At 38.8% G+C, this 25,697-nt stretch overlaps 1 protein-coding gene and 1 long non-coding RNA gene across 8 annotated transcripts in view; one reads left to right on the top strand and one right to left on the bottom strand.

Moving 5' to 3' along the window:
• tfec (transcription factor EC) overlaps positions 1-25,697 on the bottom strand; it is a 49,608-nt gene that overhangs the window by 10,881 nt on the left and 13,030 nt on the right. The window contains exon 1 of one of the 7 annotated variants that reach the window (XM_035996343.1): positions 16,469-16,632. The exons of 4 other annotated variants lie outside the window; for them this stretch is intronic. In XM_035996343.1, coding sequence (XP_035852236.1) covers positions 16,469-16,495 — 27 coding nt within the window. In that variant the 5' untranslated portion in view covers positions 16,496-16,632. Of the gene's footprint in view, positions 1-588; positions 675-1,224; positions 1,484-16,468; positions 16,633-25,697 lie in introns of those variants that run through there. 2 more of the 7 variants (XM_031284919.2, XM_031284921.2) reach the window with 2 other exon arrangements.
• Positions 1-25,697, top strand: part of LOC116039842 — a 194,609-nt gene that overhangs the window by 162,513 nt on the left and 6,399 nt on the right. The gene's annotated exons all lie outside the window — the stretch shown is intronic.

The raw sequence follows: 25,697 nt of genomic DNA, 5'->3' as shown, positions 1-25,697 counted from the left end.
AAAGATATAAACTTGACTGAGATCAGCTGCACCTCCTTAACTTCATTATCTTCTCACAGAGACATTCAAACCAGGAAAATAAAGATGTCAGAACGAGACAACACCCTCATTCAACACATGCAGCCTATTTCTTTCTTTCTTTCTCAATCAAACTTCTCCTGACTCTTTCACTAACATAATGTGCATACTTGCAGGGATCTTAAACCACAATGAGTCAATGCAGCAAGTTGATCAAATCCAACACATACTCTACTTGTGCTCTGCTGTGAAGTCGCATCACACATGTTTTCCCCAGCAGTTATATAGAATATCTAATTCACGCAAGCCAATAACTGCAACTATAAAGCAATGCTCAAATAACAACTCTATCGCCCTCAAAAGAAAATAACCATTCATCCTGCATTACAGGACATAATGTACATTCCCAATTATATCCCAATTATAAAATTCTCCACTATAAGATAAAAACAATTTTAGATTAAAAACACACACACAATCAATGCTAAATCTTCAGTTTCATATATTCTTTCAAATCATGATTTCCTCAGCCTCTATTTGTAAGATGCATTTAATAGTGATGTGATTTACCTCAGAGTTAAAAGGTGTATTTCTTTAGTCCCACTGAAAATGCTGCACTCATACTGACATTGTAACAGACAAACTCACAGGTGTTCCCTCTAAAAAGGAAAACTCTTGCCTAACTCAGTTTCAGTCTTGCCCAAGTTCTCCTTTCACTTCAGAAAAATCCAACAACTTATGAAACACTGGGTGATGGTGACATTAACTAGCTGTACAAATTATGGACAAAACCTAGTAGGAGTCTTGGATTCATTTCTGCAAAATGTTGTATTTTACAACATATTGTGAGTAGCAATGCTCGATTAATCTTTTCCCATCTTGAATCTACGGAGATAAGATGAAAGTGGAACAAAAAGCCTACTCAGACTTGCTTACTGTATTTTTGCTGAGCCTGCTAACCAGTAAATAGCTGTAACCACACACCATAGATTGTGAAATGTGAGGGAAAATAAGACTGGGATAGCAAACTGATCAGTAAATCTGCATTCCACGGTGGCTATTGGTTGTAAATGCATGCCTTTTATAAAGCACAGACAATTTCTCTTGCATGCAAACACAAACAACCGCACACATAGTTGCACACACATACACTTTTCTGATCTTGCCCTGATTTGTCTGGCCTGTTAGCTGAGTCGCTCCCCCTACCTGTAGAAGTTGGATTTCTGTCATGGTGATCACTTTAACCACACAACAGCGACTCATGGCTCCCAATTTGGCAGTGTCTCCAACCACAGGAGCTGCGAATTCTTACAGAAGAACATGGACTGTCACTGCTACAGCTGTGTCTCACCGAGACAGGGGGGAGAAGAAGAAGACAAAGAAGAAGAAGAGAGGTGCCACAGCCTCCTTGCTGAGCTTTTGCAGAAATATCGGAAAAGAAGGCATGACACATCAGCTTATTTGGGAGCCGCACGGGCCATTTCCTGTGTGTGTGTGTGTGTGTGTGTGTGTGTGTGTGTGTGTGTGTTAATATGTGTGTTTTTGGTCAGGGAAAAAGCCTGACAGAGGCAGAAATACAGATGGCAGTTAGGGGGGTTGGAGTGTGCATGTGTAGGGGTGTAATAAGTTGACAGAATGTGAGTTCCTGCTTGTGGATCACCACACTTTCCTTCCTGCAGAACATCCAGCCCAGCTCAGCACATTCTCCCAGGTTATCTTCATGACACCCACTTCCCTTAGAAGGCTTTTTAACCATCAAACTACAGCCACAGATTCAACTAGGGAAACACACAGACATGTAATATGTGTATGTGTGCAAATATAGGCTACTAAACCACACAGATGTACACTCACACAAAGTTGTTATCATGTCCCAGTCACTGTCAGGCCTTCCCAGAATGGCTCTCAAAGAATTCCTGGACACAGCAAAACTGAACAAAGGTCATTGCAAATCCTCGCTGTAGTCCCAACTACTAGATTTAATAAAACAATCCGATAAATCAGAATCCAAGAACTTAGTTAGAACAGGAAAATGGAGTCCAACTTTTAAATCCTAGTTCTCCAGAGTTAGAAAAACAAATCAAGATAGTTAAAACATTTCTGTTGAAGCAAATGCTCTATTTAAGAAGAAGAAGACATGAGTTTGTTTTTGCCAGACCTTTCTCCACAGCGCTGCGGAGGAGGGACTGGCTAGTCCACACAGCATTCCGGGATGGGAGAAAAACGTGCTCTGATTTATTGGCATTTCTTTAAACCAATCACAATCATCATGTGCGGCGCTAAGCACCGGGCAGAGCCACAGTGCCGCTGCAAAATAGCCTCATGAAGGAACTTGTTTTGGTGGAACATTTGTACGTGTGTAGTCGTGCCACAAAAAACTCTGATTGGACAGCTAGCAGCTAACTGTCTCGATTTACCTTGCAGACATCTGAGGAGCAGTTAACCATAGTCCTCATAAATCCACCGGAGTTTAAAATTCCAATACAAAGAAAGCGTAAGGTAACGGACATCCGGCCAAAAAGAGTGACATCCGGCAGAATTTCTGGCGGATTAACGGAGCAATCGCGGGACTGGAACGTTGTGGATATAGACTATCCAGCAAGGGGGAAATTTACATTTTTCACTCTGCTTGGTACAGTTATTCTACACATTACACACAGGCCTGAAATACACACACATGCACTAATACAGTGATGAGATGTCAGATTGCAGAGGCTGCTCCCTGAGATAAGTGCCTTGCTCAAGTTGCACATTGGCAGTGCCCAGGAGGTGAACTGGCACCTCTTCAGCTACCAGTCCACACATACTTTCGTACGTACAGGGACTTGAACCAGCAACCCAACTCGGATTGAACTACTGCCACCCATTTTGTTGTGCTTGCACCATGTACACCTGCAACACAGCTAACAATACTGCTGGTTTGCTATCCTACCTGCATTCACCTGGCCTATGTAAATTAGTCCCTGATTTTAAAGCGTAACTCTCGCCAAAATGCAACCTAGGGTCTTTTTGTGACTGTACCCGAGTCAAACTTTCGTTTAAAAGCATGTTTAGGACGGAATCACCACTTTTAAGATTTACCGTATTTTCGTTTTTCGGTCAAATGGCGTTTTGAATGGGAGTGCTAGGGGCACTTTTATGCTAGCCTCAAAATAGCTATTTTTAAAACACTAAGAAGGCTCGACACAACATGAAACTTTGCTCGAAGTATCACCAGGGGCTCTACACCTTAACGAAAGCATTGACAACATTGTTTGTGTACTTAGAGTTTACTAAAAAGAAAGAAACAACTCGCCGTAGGTCTTGTTGTTTCCGGCCTCAGCCATTTTATCAGTCAAAAACAATAGATTTCTGAATGCAACATAACAGGGAGGAGAGTAAAGATGGAAAGCTCCTAAAGCTTAGTTCCATATAAATGCACGGATTATTTCTTGTTTTGTCGTTATTGAAAAACAATATTGACCTCGTAGTTGAAAAAGGAGCCTCATATGGAGTAAATCTTAAAGGTGGCGATTCCGTCCTAAATATGCTTTTAAACGAAAGTTTGACTCGGGTACATTCACAAAAAGACACTAGGTTGCATTTTGGCGAGAGTTACGCTTTAAGCCTCAAGTGAAATCCAGCATGACCCTGTGTCCTGAAAAATGAAGACTAACAATTTTATTCTCACGGCTGATTCAAAGATTATTGCAAACATTAACTGAGGTTTTTATATATTTTTTGATACATTTTAATAAACACATAATAACCTAAATTGAGGGTGATGAATGTAATGTAAAGCGAATTGAATCACAATTATTCCGTTAAATCAAACCGGTTAAGTTTAACACTGTACTGCACAATAAGCTAATTTCTCCTCTCAGCTGGTAAATTGCAATTTGTCCCACTTGTGTCCATGGTGGATGATTTCATTACATAGAGAATGCCTGTCTTGATACTATCTGTACAGTAATATCTGCAAAAGGGACTTCTCATTACAACCAAAAAGATGAATAACTTGTAAAGTCTCAGTCAGCTGGATGGGTGAGCATTATTTATGCTGCTGTGTCCAAATTATTTTGCTGCTGTTGAGGGTCAACATGTCAGCAGTTCTTCACGTCTGCTGTGTCATCGTGACACGTGTATCCATGTATCTGTTGGTACACGCACATCACCGTGTGTTGTATGTTGTTTCTTACAACTTCATCATTACCCACGTGTATATTTGTCTGCTTCTTGTTTATTTGATGCCCGCTGTGTGTACATGATTTATCAGATCTAGCCAAATTCCTGGCTGGCCATTTTTGGCTCATCTTGGGGCAGGCCACAAGTGCTCACCTTTGTTAGTCCCCCTGCATGGCATGTTTTAAACATCAGGGACTTCCTGTAAGAGTTGGCCTGCTTCTGAGACAACACTTCAAAGTGCAGCTCCCACATCTGAGGACTGTTTTATCCTGCTAGAAAAGGAATGCATAATGGACACGGCACCACTGCACTTTTAATGACTCATATGAATTAAATATTATAGCAATTTTAACTGGATTACACGTGAAACTATGTTTGAGCGTGTGTGTGTTTGTACTTGTTACCTTGATGAAATATTGAATTTATGAAAATAGCCTACTCAACAGTGATGTAAAAAATAATCAGACTTCATACTTAGAGTAAAGAAAGAAAATGACTGAGGTACTCAATGGAGTTTGGATTTTAAAAAATAAACAAAAAAAACATGATTTTACTGATTTACATTTAACATTTCTCACCAAAACACACTAGGTATATTTCGGAGGCCGAACAGAGATTTTAAATGTATTTCCTGCATCGTAATAAACATTAGCAGCACAGTTTATTGTTGTTGTTTTCACGACCACTTTTTTGCATTTCTGTTCTCAAGTCCTTATGTATTAAGGCTGTGATTGTGGCATGCACAAGCATGTTTGTGCTAGTCGAACATAAAATAAAAACAATATTATATTGTTATGTAGAAAATCTTTAAAGGAAAAAAGACGGAAAGCTCCTCAACAGTTTGATTACTTTGTAAGCAAACAACTGTTTCTTTTGTATTTTATTTAATTTTATGGCGACAAATTTGATGTTGCAAAGTGAAAGATCTGTCAGAATAGTATTTTATTGATTAGAAAACAAGTTTATTTTGTAGCAAGTTGTAGTCTGAGTGATATTATATATATATAAAAAGTTTTACTTTAAAAATGTAGATGTAAATAAAAGTTACCAAAAGATAAATATACAGTGTGTACTACACATACTGTACCTTAAATAACATACTAAAGTACACTGACAAAGTATTTCTACTTTGTTACTGACTAATTTTCTTCAAATTTTGCAGATAACAGACATTACATTATAACAGTTTCAGTCAACTGAAAGACTTCAGAAAGTTGGGTGAGAGGGGGAGGACAGAGGAGGATGCAGTGCAGCCTGTCCTCTCCGTCAGTGAAAAGGAGATGTAATTAGTCGAAATGGAATAATACAATTTATGCTGCTAAACCAATCAGAGCACAGAATTCTCTGTGTGCAATGAAAAGGAGCATGTGTACAGTATGTACATGTACTGTTTGCACACACAGTCCCTAACAGAGACACATACAATAAAGAAGGTTACACATTTTCTTGGATGTCCTGTTGACAGATTAGGTTGTGGTATGGTGTACAGTATGCCACCTAAACTAGTGAGTGTGTTTGAGTGTGTATCAATCAGTATTGTCACTAATGGTTTATTCTCTAATCTCTCTAGTTAACTTACATGTAGTCTATATTCACGACGTTCCACTTCCGGAAATTCCGCCGGATTTAACTCATTTAGGCCGGATATCCGTTACCTTGGGCTTTCTTTGTGTTGGCATTTTAAACTCTGGTGGATTTATGAGGACTATGGTTAACCTTTTCTCAGATCTCTGCAGGGTAAATCCAGACAGCTATCTAGACTATCTGTCCAATCTGAGTTTTCTGTTTCACGACTAAAACAACTTTTGAATGTACACGTTCCACCAAAACAAGTTCCTTCCCGAGGCTATTTTGCAGAGGCGCCATAGCTCCACTCTGTGCTTAGCGCCGCCCAAGACGACTGTGATTGGTTTAAAGAAATGCCAATAAACCAGAGCACGTTTTTCTCCCATCCCAGAATGCTGTGTGGACTCGCCAAACCATCCTCCGCAGCGCTGTAGAGGAAGGTCTGGCAATGCGAGACTAACTTACATGCAATACCGTAACACTGAATGCAAAACATAGCCCAGAAAGGTTTGCTGAATTTAAAAAAAATGAGAACATACTTCATCAGTTACAGTTAGAATCACTCATAGTAGTTTACAATCAGAATTGTTTTTCTGACGTATTCTCGTTATAACGTGATTACCAGGATCCATGACCAATCTTTTAAATAGGATCATGCCATGACGTGCAAGGCAAGTGCAAGGCAAGTGCTTGGTGGCTAACGCCAAGCTAATGAAGTTAACATCAGATTATAAGAGGAAAGTTTTGCTGAATTTTAACAAATGAGAGCATATTTCATTAGTTACAGTTCGAATCACTTATAGTTGATTACAATCAAAATTGTTCTTTCTGACGTATTTTCGTTATAACATTTCATAAATGTAGAGAGGCGTGAAGAAAAGGAAGAGAGACTGGAATAACATCTGTACACTCAATTGGCTGTTTGGGGCAAAGAAACAGACAAAAATGGTCCAGCAGTCAAATTTACACCAGGTCTAAACATACCTCTATTAGGCATTTAGTCATCTTTGATATTTTTGTTGGGACAGCCTAAAAACATAAACTTGGTCACTCTAAAGACGTAAAGATGCACGTAATTCTTTAACTGAATTTAAAATGTAAAATCTGAATTTATTGATTATATTCTGAATTTGATATTGATACTGTAAACAGCATATTCCGTTTGGATATTACGAATAAGGCCTTTTTCCGAATATAGCACTTTCCGAACAAAGCCTTAGTGCGTTACTTTTTTATACTAATTAACGTCCGTTACAAATGGTGTCGTCCGGCGACTTTCGCGGGCAGAAAATCGAGCGAAGATAATTACCTCTTCTGAACAGTCCATCATGTTTTTTTTAATCCTGCGTGTCCTCCTTGGTTACAAGCAACTGCATGGCGGAGGGGTGGGGGTGGTGCGCGATCACGGAAGACTTGTATCATTTGGATGCGCCAGTTTTGTTGTCATTACTTACAGTTCCTCATGGGGGAGACAGAAACTACGCACTATAGCTTTAAGACGTGGGATATGCCGGTATTATTCTGATTTTAGAAGCATTCTTTGGACATGTATACAGAGCATTCGGAATATGTGTCTCAATCAGGGTTTTTACTGCCATTTGCGGCGGTTTACGGCCTCTTGCCTGTTTATGGCTTATGGTCCGCTCTGTGCATTCTATTTTTTATAGTCTATGTCAGTTTGCAATGCTGCGGTAGAGATTCATGCCCAAAAGAAAAGCCCACATTTCTGGTTGGAAGGAGAAACACATTTACTTTTAAACGTTATGAAAGACTTGGATATAAACAGGTTTTTGGATATGTGCAAATATCACAACGGAGACCTTTTCAAGAAGGTTGAAGGAATGAAAGAGGGAGGCTGAGTTTGCACGGTCGAACAAGTCCACCACCGCTGGAAAACTTTGAAAAATTCCTTTTTTACATGGCTACATGTAAACTGAAATATTAGTGGAATATTTACTTTCATTAGCCATGTTGTCTTTATTGGAATTAAGAAGGGATGTCCAGATCCGATCACGTGATCGGAAATCGGGCCCGATCACGTGGTTTCAGACTCGATCGGAATCGGCCATTACCTCCCGATCAGGACTCGGATATATATGTATATATATTCTCATTATTTTTTAACACATCTATAGTTATGCGGTGGCACAGAGTTAGACCCTTTTGACTCCACACAGAAACAGCAACGCGTGCGGCATGACATCACTTTGTTGCAGAGACGCTATTGGTTAAATGCCGGCAAAGTAGAACACGGAAGCAGCTTGAAGCGGAAAGCGCGAGTATGTCTGCGGTCTGGAGGTATTATAAAGTTGAATTATTATAGAAGTATCGGATCGGGACTTCATATCGGTAGATACTCAAAATCAAATGACTCGGACTCGGACTCGAGGGCAAAAAAATCTGATCGGGACATCCCTAGAATTAAGGCAAACACTGGAATACTGTGTGTATGAAAACATAGTCATTGATAAAAGGGCATACAGGTAAAAAAACAAAAGGAAATGGGATCTAATCTTCACCGTTCAAAGGCAGGTCCAAGCCACAGCCTGCAAAGCTGCTGAGCAATACAGAGCAGATGATTGTGGGTAAACTGCTGTAGTGGTTACGGTCCTGAAAGGGGCACCTCATCCTTGACCCTCACTGTCCAGTGAGCGAGAACAGGATAGACCAGTGCTTAGCATTGCCCCTCTGAATGATGTCAGAAAGCTGTACTGTAGACAACTTTAATCTCTCACTTTGGCAGACAGTGAAAAGAAGCCCCCGGTGGGCTCCAACTATAACTATGAAGATGAAGTCTTATTAAAATTATGCACATGATTGATTGTGAGACAGTCCCAGCTCACCAAAGTAAAAGCCTTTCAAGTCTGGGCAACAGCCTAAAGACAAAATGCTCACTACACAGAGAAAGCAATTTATGTTACACTCGGAAAAGAAGTTTTTACATTTTTTGATTTGCAGTTAAAGGTGCTGTAGGTAGGATTGTGAAGATCCAGGACTTAGCCAAAAAATTTGACAACAACTTCTCAGTCCCTCCCCCCTTTCTGCTAAAGCCCAAAATGTTCTCCTAAGCCCCTCCCCCCACAAGGGAGAATGAATGTGTGTGCATGAGCAGTGATTGACTCGCAGTTAGACAACCCCCCTGGCCCTGATTAGTCAATCTGAACAGGGAGCGGTGGATTTTTGCAAATCGCACTACAGGCTGTAGGTGGTGCCAGAGGAGCCAGATTTTTTTTTTTATTACCTGCTTCATGTAGTTCTACTGGAACATAGGGTCAGTTTCAGCAAATATGACAGAAAGTTAGTTTTATAAGTCTTACCTACTGCATCATTAACTTTTTATGAAGGGATAATAAAACAATGTGCTGTTTTTTTATCTTAATTGCCTCAATTTTAAATACTTTATTAAGATATTTATTTGAAAAATAATTCAAGACATTAGTAAAAGTCCATGATTACTTTAAAAAGAGGAGGTATAACAGCATCTAACATAAGAAAACAGGTCACGTCAGGGTGTATATAGCCTGAAACGCAAGTTAATACCACAATGGAGTAATTTAGTTATTGTTTGAACAAGACCAACAAGAATAAATGGTCCAAACTCAATAAGGAAGATGAAGTTGAGATACCGTATATTGATTACTCCCCTGTTCCCCCTCCCTTAACTTGATTCTGGGAAATTAAATAATGCAAGAGCTGTTTAATGAGAACTAAGCAGAAAATGAAATGTGCTTTGGCCTTCCAAGAATTAGTCCTTATATGGTTTGTCTTGTGGACAATGAGCTTTATTTGCTTTCTTTTGCTAGGAGGCTGGAGGTTTCAAGTTTCCATCTCACACTTGTTTAGGTTGCATACTGGAGCATGATTGACCTCTAAACTAGTGCTGATGTTACAAAATGATCTTGCATATACATGTGTTAAACTAAGATTTAAGGTGAGAACAGAGAAGCTATCCTCCATCAGCAGATGAAGATGATCTGAAGGTCCAGACTGAAAAAATATCCAATAATACTGTCAGGGAGAAGAGAGATTCTCAACCAAAAACCAACCAGTGTACGTATCTACCGGTGCATTGTCATTGTCAGGGTTGCTACAGTGTCGAAACACTCTTCTTCATTGAGTTTGACAATAAAAGAAACTTAGTTGAGATAAGTACCTGGAGTGATTCCCCTTGTTTTTGTGGACATTATAACTGGCTTTTAGGATACTTTAGCTCTTTCTGAAATCATTCACAATTTCACTGTTCACTCCACAATACGTAGAGAATTCTCCATAGTAGCATACTGTATAATAGTGCATCAGATGGCATTTTGGGACTCACAGGTCACTCCTTTCATCAGTGGAAGTCATTTAAATATTCTCCTTTCCCCTTTCTGTGCAATGTATAAAGGTATTTAGCTCTCAGTTAGTACAGTAGTCCTTAAATGTACCGTTTTTACAATGCATTATGGGCTAAGTATAATCATTCTCACTAGACATTTGGATAAGCTGCAAAATGGCCATTGGCCACTTATCTACTACTTTAAGCAAACTATTTCAACCATCTATCCACTATTTTTGGCTTTTTAACCAATTATCGTTCACCACTAACCATTTATTCATTACTTCTAGCTCTCTATTTCAACCATTTATTAATTACTTTTAGCTGACTATTTCAACTGTTTATCTGTCACGGTTTAGACTTCTCTGCTTGTTGCTTGCTAACTAGTTGTCGTGCACTCTCAACTGCAACCTGTTTTGTTCAGGTGTTACACCTGACTCAATATGAGGCTATATTTTATAATCAAATCATAAATCAGATTTTTTTAAATTTAGTTGAGCTAGTCCAGAATCACTTGGGGAATCATGGGAATCCCTTTGCTACAGTACAGTACAGTGAATAGTGACTGGAAACGTTATGTTTATATTTCCTAAAAACCTGCTTATCTTTGTACAAATCTTAAGAGAACTACAAGGAATAATATAATTGAATACGATTCAGCTGAATATAGTATAGATAGAAATCTAAAATATTTCAATACAGCTCCTTTTGAAGCTCAACATGGCATAAAAAAGAAGATGCTACTCTCCCTAACCAACATAAAGTGCATTTGTGGGCTAAATTTGCAAGCCGCTGTTCAAAAGCTTTTGGGGGAGATGTATTGATTACCCCTCCTCCGTTAACTTGATTGTGGGAAATTAAATAATGCAATAGCTGTTTAATGAGAACTAAGCAGAAAATTAAATCAACTTTGACCTTACCAGAACTAGTCATAAATGGTTAGTGCTGTGGACAAAGAGCCGTTTGTTCACTCTGTTTGGCTATCTGTCTCTACCGTTTGAATGAGTAAGCTGCTGTGATGAATGCAGGAGTGCCAGTGCTCCTCGCCCCAGCGATGTATGAGAGGAAGACCAGCAATGAAAGTGAGAAGAGCTCAGGCTTTGATCACATGCAGGTCTGGTCAGTTTTATACTGACCTGCATCCAGGCCATGTTGTTGTTACATCAAAGTTCCTGTGTATTAGCTTGAATCCCTCTCAGGCAATATTATGATCATGTGCAATCCCAAATTCCAAATGAATAAATGTTACTAAATGTTATTTTTACTGAAAAATCTCCATCCTGCCCAAATTAGTGTAGTATAGAGCACATAAATATCTTTTTTCCCCTTTTTGTTAATATAATCAATATCTAATTATTTTCCGGTTCTTTTATTAGATCATGCTACTCCACCCGCTGTCTCGGGTAAATTGGGTAATTAGCTGTGCCTGAGTTCAATTTATTTTTTTCCATCATTTAGTCGCTGCCAGTTCCAAGTGTGTTACAGAGTTTCTGCCAATTCCTCCGGCGTAGACTACCACGCGCCTCCTCAGATGCACATGCCAGCCACTTCTTTTCCCCGTATAAGGTTCGCCAAAACTAAACAGCTGCACCATCATCTCAGACCTGGTCCTTTGCAAACTTCACATGCGGGATTTGAATGACCCCCTGAACCCAGAATTGAGCCAGCATGTTTGGTTTTAACCTCCAACCAAGAGGAAGCAACTACATGTCATTCATAAAGGAAATTGTTGTGTTTTAATTGCCTAAACCTCGTCTCACATTGACAGACATATCTCCACAGCGCTGTGGAGTAAGGTCTGGCTACATCACACATACATTCTGGGATAGGAAAAAAAACAACTCTGGATTGTTTGCATTTCTTTAAACCAATCACAATCGTCTTAGGCGGCACCAAGCTCCGTCACAGCAATGGTAGCTCTGCAAAATAGTGTTGAGAAGGAACTTGTTTTGGTGGAATATTTGCACCCCACAAAAGAAAGTGACACATACAATATTAACTGAAGTTAACTGTTCACACAATACAGTAACGTGAGCTATTTAAATTAGCTGGATACATGGTTAAACGTAGATTTGGTATTTGCTTACCAGTGTATTGTTGTGTGTACTTCGTCCATAGCAATCCTCTAATATCGGTCCCAAAACATCCTAGTTAGATAGTAAATGCTGTAGTAAAATCTTTACAATCATTCTCCAAAAGAACCAAGCAGACCTGCCTTGTTGCCTGATCCAAATTTTCTTCAAAACCTGCCATTTTCAGCGTGTAGGTGGCTAGCTTGAAATTTGTTGTTTCCTGTAGCGAACGGAGTTTAAGGACGGCAACAGGCAGAGAGCGGAAGGTGAGGGACGTCTGTCAGGCAATTATCCTGGAAATGTACTTCTGTTGATCCAGACTAGCCTTAACCTAACAACACGTGGGATGTCAGCCCAGGATACCAAGAAAAAAACGTCAATATTGGACGAATCCGCACCTCACGTTTTACATCCGTTTGCCAATGTACAGTACCAGTGCAGGAAGCAGTATGTTGGCACAAAGTTAGGATGTGGAGGTCAGGGTGGTGGATGAGCGTGTAGTGAGTCTAACTTTAATGCAGGAGACTGGAATACGCTTCCCATAGACCAACATTAACCATAACCTAAATCTGAGTTTTAGTTCCTTAACCATAGGTTATTTGCCATAACCACAACCTTTCCCTAACCTTAACCATGCTGTCGTTGCCAAGGCGTGAATGTTAAAAACATTGGCTTCCATCCTCCTTCCTGTTCTTGAATTTAACCCCGGGTTTTGAAGAATTGTCCAAAATCTGCGTTCTTTTCTGGCAGTAGCATTAGAGATACAAAGCACAAACCCTGCTCATCCGTCCATCCCTGTATTTACCCCCATCTCCACCCACAGTGTCAAGAAAATGACCATAATCCTTTTAACATTGAGGGGCCCTATCTTGCACCCGGTGCAGCGCAAAGCCCAGAGCAAGTGTCTTTGCTAGTTAAGACCGACGCAGTTGTCAATTTCCAGTCCAATGCCCACGTCGTTTAAATAGCAAATGCACCTGCGCCCATCTGTGCGCCCATGGTCTTACAGGGGAGGTGTGTTCAGGTGCATTCTTGGCACATTGCTATCTTGAGGCAGCAGAAAGTGATCGCACCATTGACCAACAAAAAACAGGTCTAAAGTCAATAACGCAGCATTTCATTGTTATTTTAACAGTGCAAATATTTTAGGCTTGTGCACAGCGCTGGCACACTATGCTTGTTACACAAACACATGTAAGCAGCATACAAACATGCAAGGATTTCTAAAAAAAATATTACAATGTGAAATAGTTTTAGTGGCATAGTGCTCGTGCCATATATGATCTGCTCGCACGTTCACTTCACGCATGAGCAGATCAGTTTCTTCTCCTGAAAATCTCTCCTTCCTGCTTAGCAAATGCGCCATCATAATAGAAATGCGCAAAGGTACGAACGCGCCTGGCTTTTAAAGGGAATGGGAATTGACACTCTGATGTCATCTCCCATTCCCATGTTACGACCAAAACACACCTATGATTAATTAAGACACTAAGTACAACCCTTTTGAACCATGCGCCTGATGCAAGGACCCTTTTTTCCACCGTTAAACTAGCAAAAGTGGATTCGTACACGCCCTAAACACACCTGCGCCAGGCGTTTCACGCCGTGCGCTTAGATCATTAAAATAGGGTCCTCAGTGTGTAGGATTATAAAAAACGTGGACAATTGTACTTTTATAATGCATTATACATTTTTAAGATCCACTTATGGCATGTTTTACAACATAAAACTTTATAATTTCAGTAAACTAGTTCAACATTCTTAAAATTACATCTTCTCCCCTCATTGAAAAATTCTAAACCTATAAATATGCAAATATTTTCAAAGGTTTTCCTGCAGGTCACACAATGTCTCCTACTTCAGTTCTCTAAATTACAAATAAGATCCTCTCTGCACACCACTCACTCTCCTCTGCTCCCACCAGAGTCAGTGTTTATTCATGCGTTGCATTTATCCCACTTACGCGATGATAATGCAAGCATGAACTAAAACGAATGTTGCTTTACTGTTTTTTTCCCCCGTTGTCTGTGAAGTTTTCACAATGACAGATCTCATCTGTAAACCAAAAATGACAATGAAACTTTGTTGTAATTCTGTAATTAAAAATCATTTCCGCTCATTTTCATCTCTGTGTATTTGAGTGCCACGAGCCAAACTGTGCACATAGAAGTGGACACAGTTTGCAACAGTGCAAATGCATTAAGGATTAAAGCAACTTGCTGGTGGTTGTGCATGTTTTAGCCCATTACATATACTTTACATTCCAGCTGACCATTTTCTGAAGCATACCATACGTTTTGAGATTGATTTCCTACGTTCTAAACAGCCATTGGTCTCAGTTGGTTACAGCATGTAATAGAAATCATCTTACACAAACTTTGTGGGTTAACATAATCCATCACGCAGAACTTCTATCTACATTTATGTCTATTTATGTCAAATGTATATTATCTTTATGGGGTACTGTGTTTGTAAAAAATCTGCGTAACATTCATTAATGCAAAAAAATATATATTTTTTGTTATCTGGCTGCGATATTCTCATAACATACTCTAACTTTTGAATGTAATGCACCAGAATCTTAGATCTGAGGACATCCTTGAACACACCATCAAGCAAGAATAACAAAAAAACTGCTGACTCATCCTCTTATCTGCAGTACAACATGATGATAATGTAATGTTTAATGCAGTAGCCTACATTAACACCCCTCACCCAGAGGTCATGAGTGCATTCTGACTTAAAGCAATCTTTCTGTCTGTCTCTTTATCTCTATCAGCCTCTCTCCCCATCTCTGGTTATGTTAATGATCTGATGTGCAGGCAGAGAAGGCACCTGTGCAAGGCTAACGTGAGACGACACCAATCGTTTCATCACAATGGGGAGCCCCAGAGACCAAAAGACTTACTTAAAAGGCGTATTTCAGGGTATTAATTGCATGACATGACTCACCCAGGTATGGGAAACCTTTCATATGGCAATAAAAAGACAAGTGGAGAGAGGAAACAACTGTGCTGTGGTTGGCCAAGAGGATTGGCTGAAATATTTCAGTGTGTAACAAGCAGTGAGGTATTTCTCACAAAATCATGTGCCGTGAGTAAAAATAAGTTACAGTAATTGAGTTAACCACCCCTCCTGCCCCATCTCTCTTTTATGGTGTGTCTGGTTCTGTGCGTGAGTGGGAGTAATTTCACGTGACCTGGGGTTTTCGTCCCAAAACTGCACCTTTTTTTGCCCGTTAGAGTTAGTGAACGCAAGGAAAAAATGCAAATTAGAGTCACATACAGATAAAGAAAGATTCAGGGAACTTAATAGACACTATAATGGAACTAGACAGACACTATAATGGACCTAAACAGACATTATAATGGAACTAAACATACACTATAATGGAACTAAACACACTAATGGAACTAAACAGAACTAAAGGTGAATGAGAATGAAACATTATGACTGGTCCCACGACCTGGTATCATATCAGGTAGTTGGAATAAATGGGTTAATAGTAAATACAAAGAAGAAAAAGAAGAGCAGCCTCTCAGATGTGCTGTTATAAGACACTACTGTTGAATTTTCTACTTTGTGCTTCAGTAAGAGTGAATTAAAGCCCAATTCTTTCATTATCAACATTAACACTAAAGTGAAATGTTTGTTCCTAAGGTTCTCACAAATGTATGCTTTGCAAAGTTGACTTTTTTTTTACAAGTCTGCTTTGCTTTTTGTGTAATACAGTATTTAATGTTTTATCATAAATGTAAATAATTCCACAAATCATCACTGTCCTGACAAAATGTTAGCCGACATACCCATAATGAAATAACAACAATGCAAAAAGATATGGCTCATTTTTTTTGTAAATGTTTTTGTAATTGTATAACGATAGCGTCATTATTAATATTATTACTTAATTTTTAAGAGTCTGTACCCATGCAGAAAGTTGGGCGACTGCTCACATCATCAGTCTCAGTGCCTTTTGCTGTGCTTTGATTCTGTTTATTTTTGGTATTGTCATCCCAATAGATATTTCAGGGTTGACTTATTTTAAGTAACGCTAATGTCATTTAAATTGACATAATTCAGCCCTACATTTGACATGGAGTCTTTTTACAGCTATCAGAAACAAGGGTGCTCTTTATCTAAATCATACAAATAGGCACATGACACACAGTTGTGAATCTGCAATATTTGAAAATAAATTTAATTATTTCATACATACATTTATTATTATTTGACTTAAGCAACTCTGAGGCCTTATAACCCAGGTACATATGCAGACATTAACAATGCGTTTACATCTGAAAGCAGGAGTAGGTGTGTCAGCTTCACTTACCTGTCCGTACCAGTTATATTCCAACATCGTGACAGCACGTGTAGCATTCACAACCGCGCAATTAAAAACTGTACTTGTATACTCTTGCACAATCAAATCCTAATAATTGTTGCCTGTTGCTCTCTTCTCAACACAACTATACAACTCTTCCCTGTGTGGGATTGATGTCATCAGGAGCCAGGCGAAAGCTAAGCCATTACACACACATTTTTGTACACATGAACTGGCAAGCATACTCACACACACCCCTGGCTCTCCTGTTGAATTTTGGCACTCCCAGGGCTTACGACCTGTTGATAATGAACCTGAACCCATTATTTTGAGTCAATGAATTGAAAGAAATAGGGCAAAGAATGAAAGCCACAGGGCCAATTAACAGCATTCTTTGATGTATTACCCTTGCTCGCTACTCAACCAGACCGCTCTGCGCCTTTTTGTCTTTATTCCCTCTGTTATTCATTAATTATTCTGAGCGGGGTCAGAGTTTGTGTGGCTAATTGTGCAGACCGTCTCTCTTTGAGGATGGCAAAAGATTCACCCAACACTGACACTCCGCCTGACTGTGCCCAGTTACCTTGAATTATGCCAATTATTCCAATTCTTTGATTTCCCCCCCTCCCCATCTCTGTTCTATCATTGTACTAAGCTGTGGGTCTTTTCCCCCTCCCTCCTGACTTTTCATAGTTCAGTCTCTATCACTGGACTTTCTCTCACTCACACACACAACACACAACAAATACATAGTATTTCGGTGACAATCTTTGATGTTTAAGGGGGTATTATGACAGTTGGGGTCTTCTCAGGTTAAACTCTCGCTGATCAGATCTTCGTCAGGTACTTTGACATACTGTGCGTCACTCAGCACACACTTACATTTTTTTGAATGAAGCAACTAAAACCATTGAAATAGCCTTATTTGAATGTATTGACACATTACAATGTGTTATAAGAACATAATATAACTTCTTCAGCCAGCTTTTCATCAAGTATAGTTTCATTTTTAATTCAGTATATATATATATATATATCAAGTCTCATCAAGAAAGAAAATAAATGTTTAACCAAACTATGCCTTTAACAAACATAAGTTTGATATTCAAAAAAAAAAAAAAAGAATCATGGATGATTTTACCCTCTACTATTTAGCTGACCACCGCAAATGTATTAATAATTTACACCATTCAAAAAAATACAAATGTTGATCTTTAAACTGAGTGAAGTCTTGTTTGCAAAGTTCCCATAAGGGCTGAAAAGAGTTTGTGCCTCTGGATTTTTCACAGTCTGAGCCAGTTTTAACGGGCCATTGGAAACGCATTACTTAGTTTAGGATGAAGATGAACTATTGTGAGTCACTGTTTTCTACATTTTTAATAAAATATATTGCACTTATCTTTAACATGGGAATAGGCACAGGCTATGAAATGCAAAGCCCTTCAATTATACAGCTCATATTGTTTTTGTTTCTGTTTTGTTATCTCCTTGGCTTTTGGTAAAACTAGTTGTGCAGTCTGCGTCAGAGGTAAAAGCTTTTGACATTTACACGAGATCCCATGAAGACACAGGAAACAAAGGCAGTGGCATTCTGCAAGTGATATCAGATGTAATCAGATTAGGAAACGTCTATGAAGGCAATCCTCTTTAACATGATTAGGAGAATAGATGGCATTTAATGGTTAAATTATCTCAGATTTCTTTAATCTAAACCAGGGGTGGCCAACCAGTTAGGTATAAAGAGCCACAAAAAAAAACGCACCATAGCAAAAAGCCACACAACACATGCACGTCCACACTACAACAGCAACAGTGTCTTCCAGATCTAATGTCATAATACATAGCAGTTTTCATAGTTTTTTTTTCTCACTTAGATTGACTCTGAAACCTGACAGTCTTTGTTATCCACAATCCTTTTCAGGTCTTGCTTGAACTCGGTTGTGGCCACTCGAAGCAACTCTCTCACTCATTTGTCACTAAAGGGGCTTTCAAACAGTCGGATTCAGCAGTAAAAGGGTTAACGAGGAAGGTGATCTGTGGCTGCTGTTTTTCCTCAGGTTGCAGAATCTGTCATCAAAACTCTGCTGCATTATTTTCCATTTTAAAATAATTGGCAAATGTATTGGCAGTATTGGCAGATGCATTCAAATGTGTTTTTTTTTTTACTTATCTGAAATACTGTATGTTTCAGAAAAGTTAAAAACAACAATCAACCAATGACACAGCCCCCAGCCACACAGTAAGAGCCTCACAGGAGCAGGCAAAGAGCCGCATACGGCTCAAGAGCCACAGGTTCGCCACCCCTGATCTAAACCAAGGCTATGGAGGGTTGTATCACAAAAGGCCTGTTAAGGGCAAACTGCACAGCTGTAAAAAAAAAAAAAAAAAAAAAAAAACGGGGGATAACACTAACTATTGGAATAATGTTTTTTATTAAAGTAGTAAATTTAAATGGTTTCTGGTACAAAATAACATTATTTGATTTATGTGTCATTTTCTTGATTGAAATTAAAGTATCAGTGTTATTCTTCTTCCAAAAAAATGACTTTTACTTGATATTTTAATGTCACTTAAAGTGAAAAAAAATTTGACTCACAAAAACTTGGCTAAAATGTCTTACGTTTTTGTTGATATGACAAATTTACATTTTGGTCAAAAGACAAACTAAATGAAGTGCCAAAATTAGCAGTGCTGTGAGATATCAGTATCATAAAATAATAAAACAATTATTATTCTGTTAACTCACTGCTATGACTTTAAAACCCCCAGATGACATCTGCTTTTTCCCTTCCAGTAAGATGTCAACGGTCTCTTAAGTCCCTTTGTTGTCTTATTTGTCCTTCATGAAAGAAGGCAACGTAAGATCACTGAAAGCCTACGCTAACCTTTTTGTCTCTCAAGTCCTTTTGGATGTGTTTTCTTCAAAGGCAGTCCCATGTAGTACTTCTGGCTATGGGCAGCTCTGAAAGGTTATGTCCTCAGGCCATGTCTGTGTCACTGACGCCACTGGCTAAACACTGTGTCCCTCTCTGACCTCCTTAATTTGGTGTGTGTGTGTGTGTGTGTGTGTGTGTGTGTGTGTGTGTGTGTGGGGCCTTGACTATCATTACTGCTTAGTATCACTCAGCACACGCATTTTTAATGAAGCCACTAAAACCATTAAAATAGCCTTATTTGAATGAAACGACTCATTACAAGGTGTCATAAGAGCACTTTTTATGCTCTTGCATGGGTGTAAGAACAGGGGCTGTTCTTCAGCCAGCTTTAATATGTTTATGTACGTTCTTGACAACAGTTTTATAACAAGGTTAATACCACTTTCATGTCTGCATGCTAAATAAAAATGTATAGCCAGCAGCTGGTTAGCTTAGAAATAGTCCTGCGCATAATCACCCACTTACTAATTAAACCACTTACACTTTGGGTTTTGTTCAGTTTTTACAAGCTCAGTGAAGTGAACTATGCCTTTTACAAACATAAGTTTGATATTTGGAAGAAAAAAAAATTAAAACATGGATGATTACACCCTCTACTATTTAGCTAATCACAGCAAATGTATTAATAATTTACACCATTCAGAAAATACAAACGTTGAATCTTTAAACTGAGTGAAGTCTTGTTTGCAAAGTTCCCATAAGGGCTGAAAAGAGTTTCTGTCTCTGGATTTTTCACAGTCTGAGCCAGTTTTAACGGGCCATTGGAAACACATTACTCAATTTAGGACGAAAGTGAGTCGCATCACTGTTTCTAGATTTTTAAGAAATATATTGCACTTATCTTCACTATGGGAATAGGTGCAGGATATAGTGCATTTGATGTGACCTTTTAATTCAGGTATATGCGGTACATATTCTTCCTGTTTCAGTTTTGTTCTCTTATTTTCTTTCTGTGGAAAAGAAGTAGTAGTGCAGTCTGCCTCGGAGGAAAAACTTGTCTTTCAGCGGGGACATAGGGGGAGAGATGTTAACAAAGGGCCCTGATAAGATTATGTAGTAGCCACAAGCCAAAAACAAGGATTCAATGAACATCTAGTCTGTAGTTTCCTATTGTCTTATGGCTTTAGGACGTATCACTGTAGATCCTATCTTGTGGTTTCTTTCTTTTTTCCTTCTTCTTTTTTCAGATTATTTTTTGGGGCTTTTCTGCCTTTATTTTTGATAGGACAGCTAGGTGAGAAAGGGGAGCGAGGGGGAAGACATGCAGGAAATTGTCACAGGTCGGATTCGAACCCTGGACCTCTGCGTCGAGGCATAAACCTCTTAGTATATGTGCGCCTGCTTTACCCACTGAGCCAACCCGGCCACACTTGTGGTTTCTTTCTTACTAGGAAGTTTTTGATGCAAGTTTGTATCATAGTATAAATAATGAGAAAGTAATTAAGACAGAAAGTGCTGATTTGGCTTTTTTTTATATCCCATAAAAAGTCCAAAAACGTTTTATCTATTTGCTGTGAATGCTTTTGGCTATGTTCTGTCGGTATCTACTGTACGAACATTCCTTGTTTTAGAATTCCACTAATGCTTTTAGACATCTTTTTTTTTTTTCCATTTCCTTTTTTTGTTCTATTACTCTCTACTGCGATTACGGTGTAGTTACTGTGACTGTATTTGTGCATACAAAAAAACAAATACACACAAACACACTAGGGGTTCCTGAATACCAATGATGTTGTTCTTGTTCCCCCCCTCTGAGCTTATCGAGCCTCCAGGGAGACCTCCAGCCCACTCCCTCCCTCTTTTTAAACACAGATCTCTAAACCCAGCAGGAAGCCTCTACTGGTCCCAACACAGTCCCTGCTCCCTCGCTCCCTGATGCACACTGTCCACTTCCCCAGCCACACACTAACACTACTACTCTCTACACATTGTACCTTTTTATGCCCCCTTTTGAATCCTATTAGTGCGTGAACTTAGTTTAACTGAAAAAGACTGTCGACTTCACTCAATTAGGCCTAATAGGATTAGGTTGCTGGTATGGGCCTGGAGGTTTAAATAGGAATGGAATTTTGGCAGACACCTGCTCCATCCAGTGCATTAATCTTATAAAGGCAATGGAGTATGCAGGGGCCCCTGTGATATCCAGGGTTGAGCGCTTGGTTGGATGAATGGCTGTATTAGGTGCATGGATTTTTAGCCGTGATGGCATCAGTACCAGAGGAAGTGTGGACCAGTGGTGAAAGAAAGCAGCACTGAATCAAAGGTTGAACGTACAGTAGGTAGCTGCAACAGCCAAAACGCATGTTATGGACGAAGGCACTAATTCTACTTTAGGGCACACAGTTGTGACGTTCTGTAATATAAATGTAGACAGAGAGAGAGTTAAATTTTATTGTCTGTCAACTTTCAGTGAAATTATATCATGACAATATGATCATATCACTGAACTCATTGTTTTTTGTGGGACCCACAGAATGGTGACTCTTCTACCAAGAATGTATATACAGCTGATCATCTCATGCCAAGTTAAGAATCTCCTGATCAACTAAATACCTCTAGCATTTAGAGTAAGTACATGAGGAAGTGCAGTAGGCTACAGCTGTTAATTGAAGGTGTCAGATATATTTAAAACAATGAATATATCATGCTGCAAATCTCATTTTCAGGTTGAAGCTATAGGTTGTGAACATGTATTAGTCTGCCACTAAAAGATGTAGTGTTTCTGCCTTCTCAGCCAACAAAAGCTGATGAAACATCTTTAAGTTTTTAGTCCTATTTTTTTTAGACTGCTTTTAGTCTTTAATTACCTAAGTTTGAAAGTAAAGTAAATTTTGAAAGGTAAACCTGAAAACATTCAACAAGGGATTTGGATTCAATAAGTGGATTCGAAAAATTGTGATATATATATATATATATATATAGATATAGATATATCTATATCTATATCTATAGATATAGATCAGAGGCTTACATGTGCTTCCTGTTGAGCCGAAATGGTGTGAATGCCACATTAGTTTCCATTTCCATCATATTTAAAATGTTGCCACCCAAGAACGATAAACTGCCATAAAAACTGTAACAAATGCCTAAAGGACTGCTGCCACAGGACACAAACCCATTCTGGTGATGTTTGGCGTAGTGGTCGAGGGGAAGGAAGCCGTAAATGTAAAGAGATTGGGACAGATAAGAGTGTGAGTATAGAGTACAGGGCTTGATGCGGCTTGTGCTGTTAATGCTGATAATTGACTGACTCACAGTCATTGTCTCTTAACACACTGGGAACAATGACCTTTTTACGTGTCATGTCACTGAACACTTTACTGCTCTTACTGATCTTATCCACATAAAACCTAATCGCCACATTTTGAAATATATTTTATAGGATTTTATCTTCATATGAAGCAGTAATGAATATGATTTTGCATACAGTACATACAGTATGTACATCTTTCAATGAGCATTGCTCCATGTGACTGAACTAAGTAGCACTTTTCAAGGTTAGGACTAGGGCTATTTGCAAGACTTGTCTGTGGATGACAGACGCTGTCTGTAGCCTGAGAGAGAAGTGTTGCAGGACAGAACGATTATGGAAAGCCACTGGGATAGAGGTGCATCGCCTGTATCTCAAAGATCTTCGTAATTCTTTTAATACACTTGTGAAGAAAACCCGGACTGCTTACTTTGCTAACTTAATTTCTTCTTTGAAAAAAAAATCCTAAGATTTTTGTTTGATACTGTTTAACACTGTCACCACGATTGTAACAAGTTCCTTACCTTCTTTGTTGATAAGATCTTTGAGGTAATGGCTATTAGGTCCAGTATTCATACTGGGACTTGCCCACCCAACTCTAGCCCCGCTCAATCTCCTACTGTTCTGGACTCTTTTTAACCTATGAGTTTACACAATCTATTGGATTTGATTAGGAAAATTAATTAATTAATTAATTAATTAATCTTTCAAGCCATCTTCTCTCTTCTTAGAGTTTAGAGTTTTACCAAGCATTGGCACTGGTGTTTCAGCTATTGTAAATTCTTCCTTGTCGACAGGAAGTGTCCCTTCCTATTTTAAGCACGTTAACATTCAGCCCGTGGTGATCGATTTTTTTTTTTGGATCACTAGCACTTAAGCTTTAAAACGCTCTGCCTCCACCCTTACGGTCTTCTGTTTCTATGGACTCTTTTAAAAACTAGATAAATACATAGCTTTTTGGACATGCGTTTGGTAGACCCATCTTTACTTTATGTATTATTATGTCATTTTAATTGTGTATCGAGTTTTTAATATGGGTTATATTCTCTTGTATGTTTTATGTCATTGTAAAGCACTTTGTGATGTTATCTGTGAAAAGTGCTTTATAAATAAATATTACTTACATACTGTAGATGCTAATTGATGTTGGAATTGAGAATTGAGTTGCCAAACACATCCAAAAAACAAATTGCTGAAGTACAACAAATTTATAACAATTCAGCCTCACTAAGTTTTACAAAAATAGAACATGAACTATCAAAGTTAAAGAAAGCATGCAGAACAAAAAGCTTAGGCAAAGAAAACATAAGGAAGGCAGGTGAAAAAAAAAAAAAAACTCAAGCAATTGCATAGTCTGGAATCACTAATGGCAAAGGTGCAGTCAGGTTTTCAATCTAAATTACTTTGTGCAAGCAAACATTCCTGGTAGATTACTTTGTAACATTGTAACACTGTATTCATAATGTCTGCTGATGATCGAAAGGCGAAGAAAGATAACATTGTTGCCACTGTGAGTTGTAAAATTCTGTCTCATAGTACAACCCTTTCCCCAAGAAATTTTGTATATATAGTACTAAATTGTTTTTTGACTAAACATATCCAAAAAAAGGTTAAATAAGTTAGTCATTGCATTATTTTGCTGGGAAACAAAACAAATACGCTGTCAGTGAACATTTTGCTGATACAGTCAGTATCAACATTTTTGCGACGTCAGATATGTTAATTAAAGCTACATTGTGTAAGAATTTCTCCCATCTAGCGGTGAAATGGTATATGACAACCAACTGAATATTACTTTCTAGCCCCTCCCATTCCAAGCGCATTCAAACTCCTACGGTGGCCGTATTATTCCAAGAAGTACGACTTCATCCGTGAGTGTTCCTTCCAGTGTAATGATAGTTTTACGTTATCATTATTTTGGTACCATTTCATTGCTAACATCAGCTTTCAGGTTCCCAAACGAATGCAAGCTAATGTTAGTAAAGTATCAGGGTGATCCTCCATCTTCAACAGGCTTTCAAATCTGCCGGCAGTCGCGAGTAATCTCCCCCTGGCATTCGTCACGGTGCCACTGAGTGTAAAAGTGCGAAAGGCGGAGGTATGTCCCTCTTTGGCTAATGTATTTTAAAGATGGAGGCGCAACATGGCAGAATACATACAAGCGACTCGCTTGTATGTATTCTGAATGATTCTGAATGGCAGATTCTACGCTTACGAGAATATTTTTATTAGTTGGTGGAAGTAATTACACATGAATGAGCACATATTTGTGAAAGAACAAAGGTTTTTTTGCTAAGAATCAGCTCAAAACATTACACAGTGGAGCTTTAACAACATTTTCTCATAATGTTAATAGAAATTGTTATCCGGTCAGCATAGCGTTTCCTTCAAAATGCATTTTCTGTTGCAAATTAATTGTATATAAATAGAATTTCTCTGAGAGAGTGTTATAAACCACTGTGCAGTGTGGGAAACACCTTTTTTGACACATTTCCTGTCATCATCAACCTCTGCATAGGTGTTATTCGAAGACGTTCACGTGGCTGTTTTGGTCCCACCTCCTAACAGGAAGTTGAATCAACCAATCAGGTCGGCCGCACAATGAGTTGTTGAGAATTGGCCCGTCACTGCGTAAATTCAGCAGATATGTTTGTGTGTGTATCATCGCAAAAGTATAATTCCAACGACAACAAGACTAAAGTTTCTAAACTACAACATCTTTACTTGCTCACTACCATAAGTAGCATTTTCAAAATCATTAGCCAATGTTATGAGTATGTTTCCACAAATGCCCAAGAGTGTAGTCAATCCTCTTCGTTACTAATCACCATTCTTCCCAGGGGTGTCATACCAAGTCTCATACCAACGCCTCACAATGTCTTTCCCGGAGGTCCCTCCATGTCTCTGGATGCTGTGAATAGCTATCTTGGTGGCCTTGAAACCCCCGCCTCCCCACCTTGAGGGATTATGATATGTTTTATGGTTTACAACGCGCAAGTCGACCCACAGGAGGGTCAAAAAGTGACAAAGCAGTGTTCCAAGTATCCAAACA

The sequence above is a fragment of the Sander lucioperca genome, chromosome 20, assembly GCF_008315115.2.
Source record: "Sander lucioperca isolate FBNREF2018 chromosome 20, SLUC_FBN_1.2, whole genome shotgun sequence".
In the NCBI taxonomy this organism is placed as follows: Eukaryota; Metazoa; Chordata; class Actinopteri; order Perciformes; family Percidae; genus Sander; species Sander lucioperca.
This window is presented reverse-complemented; position numbering and strand designations above follow the sequence as displayed.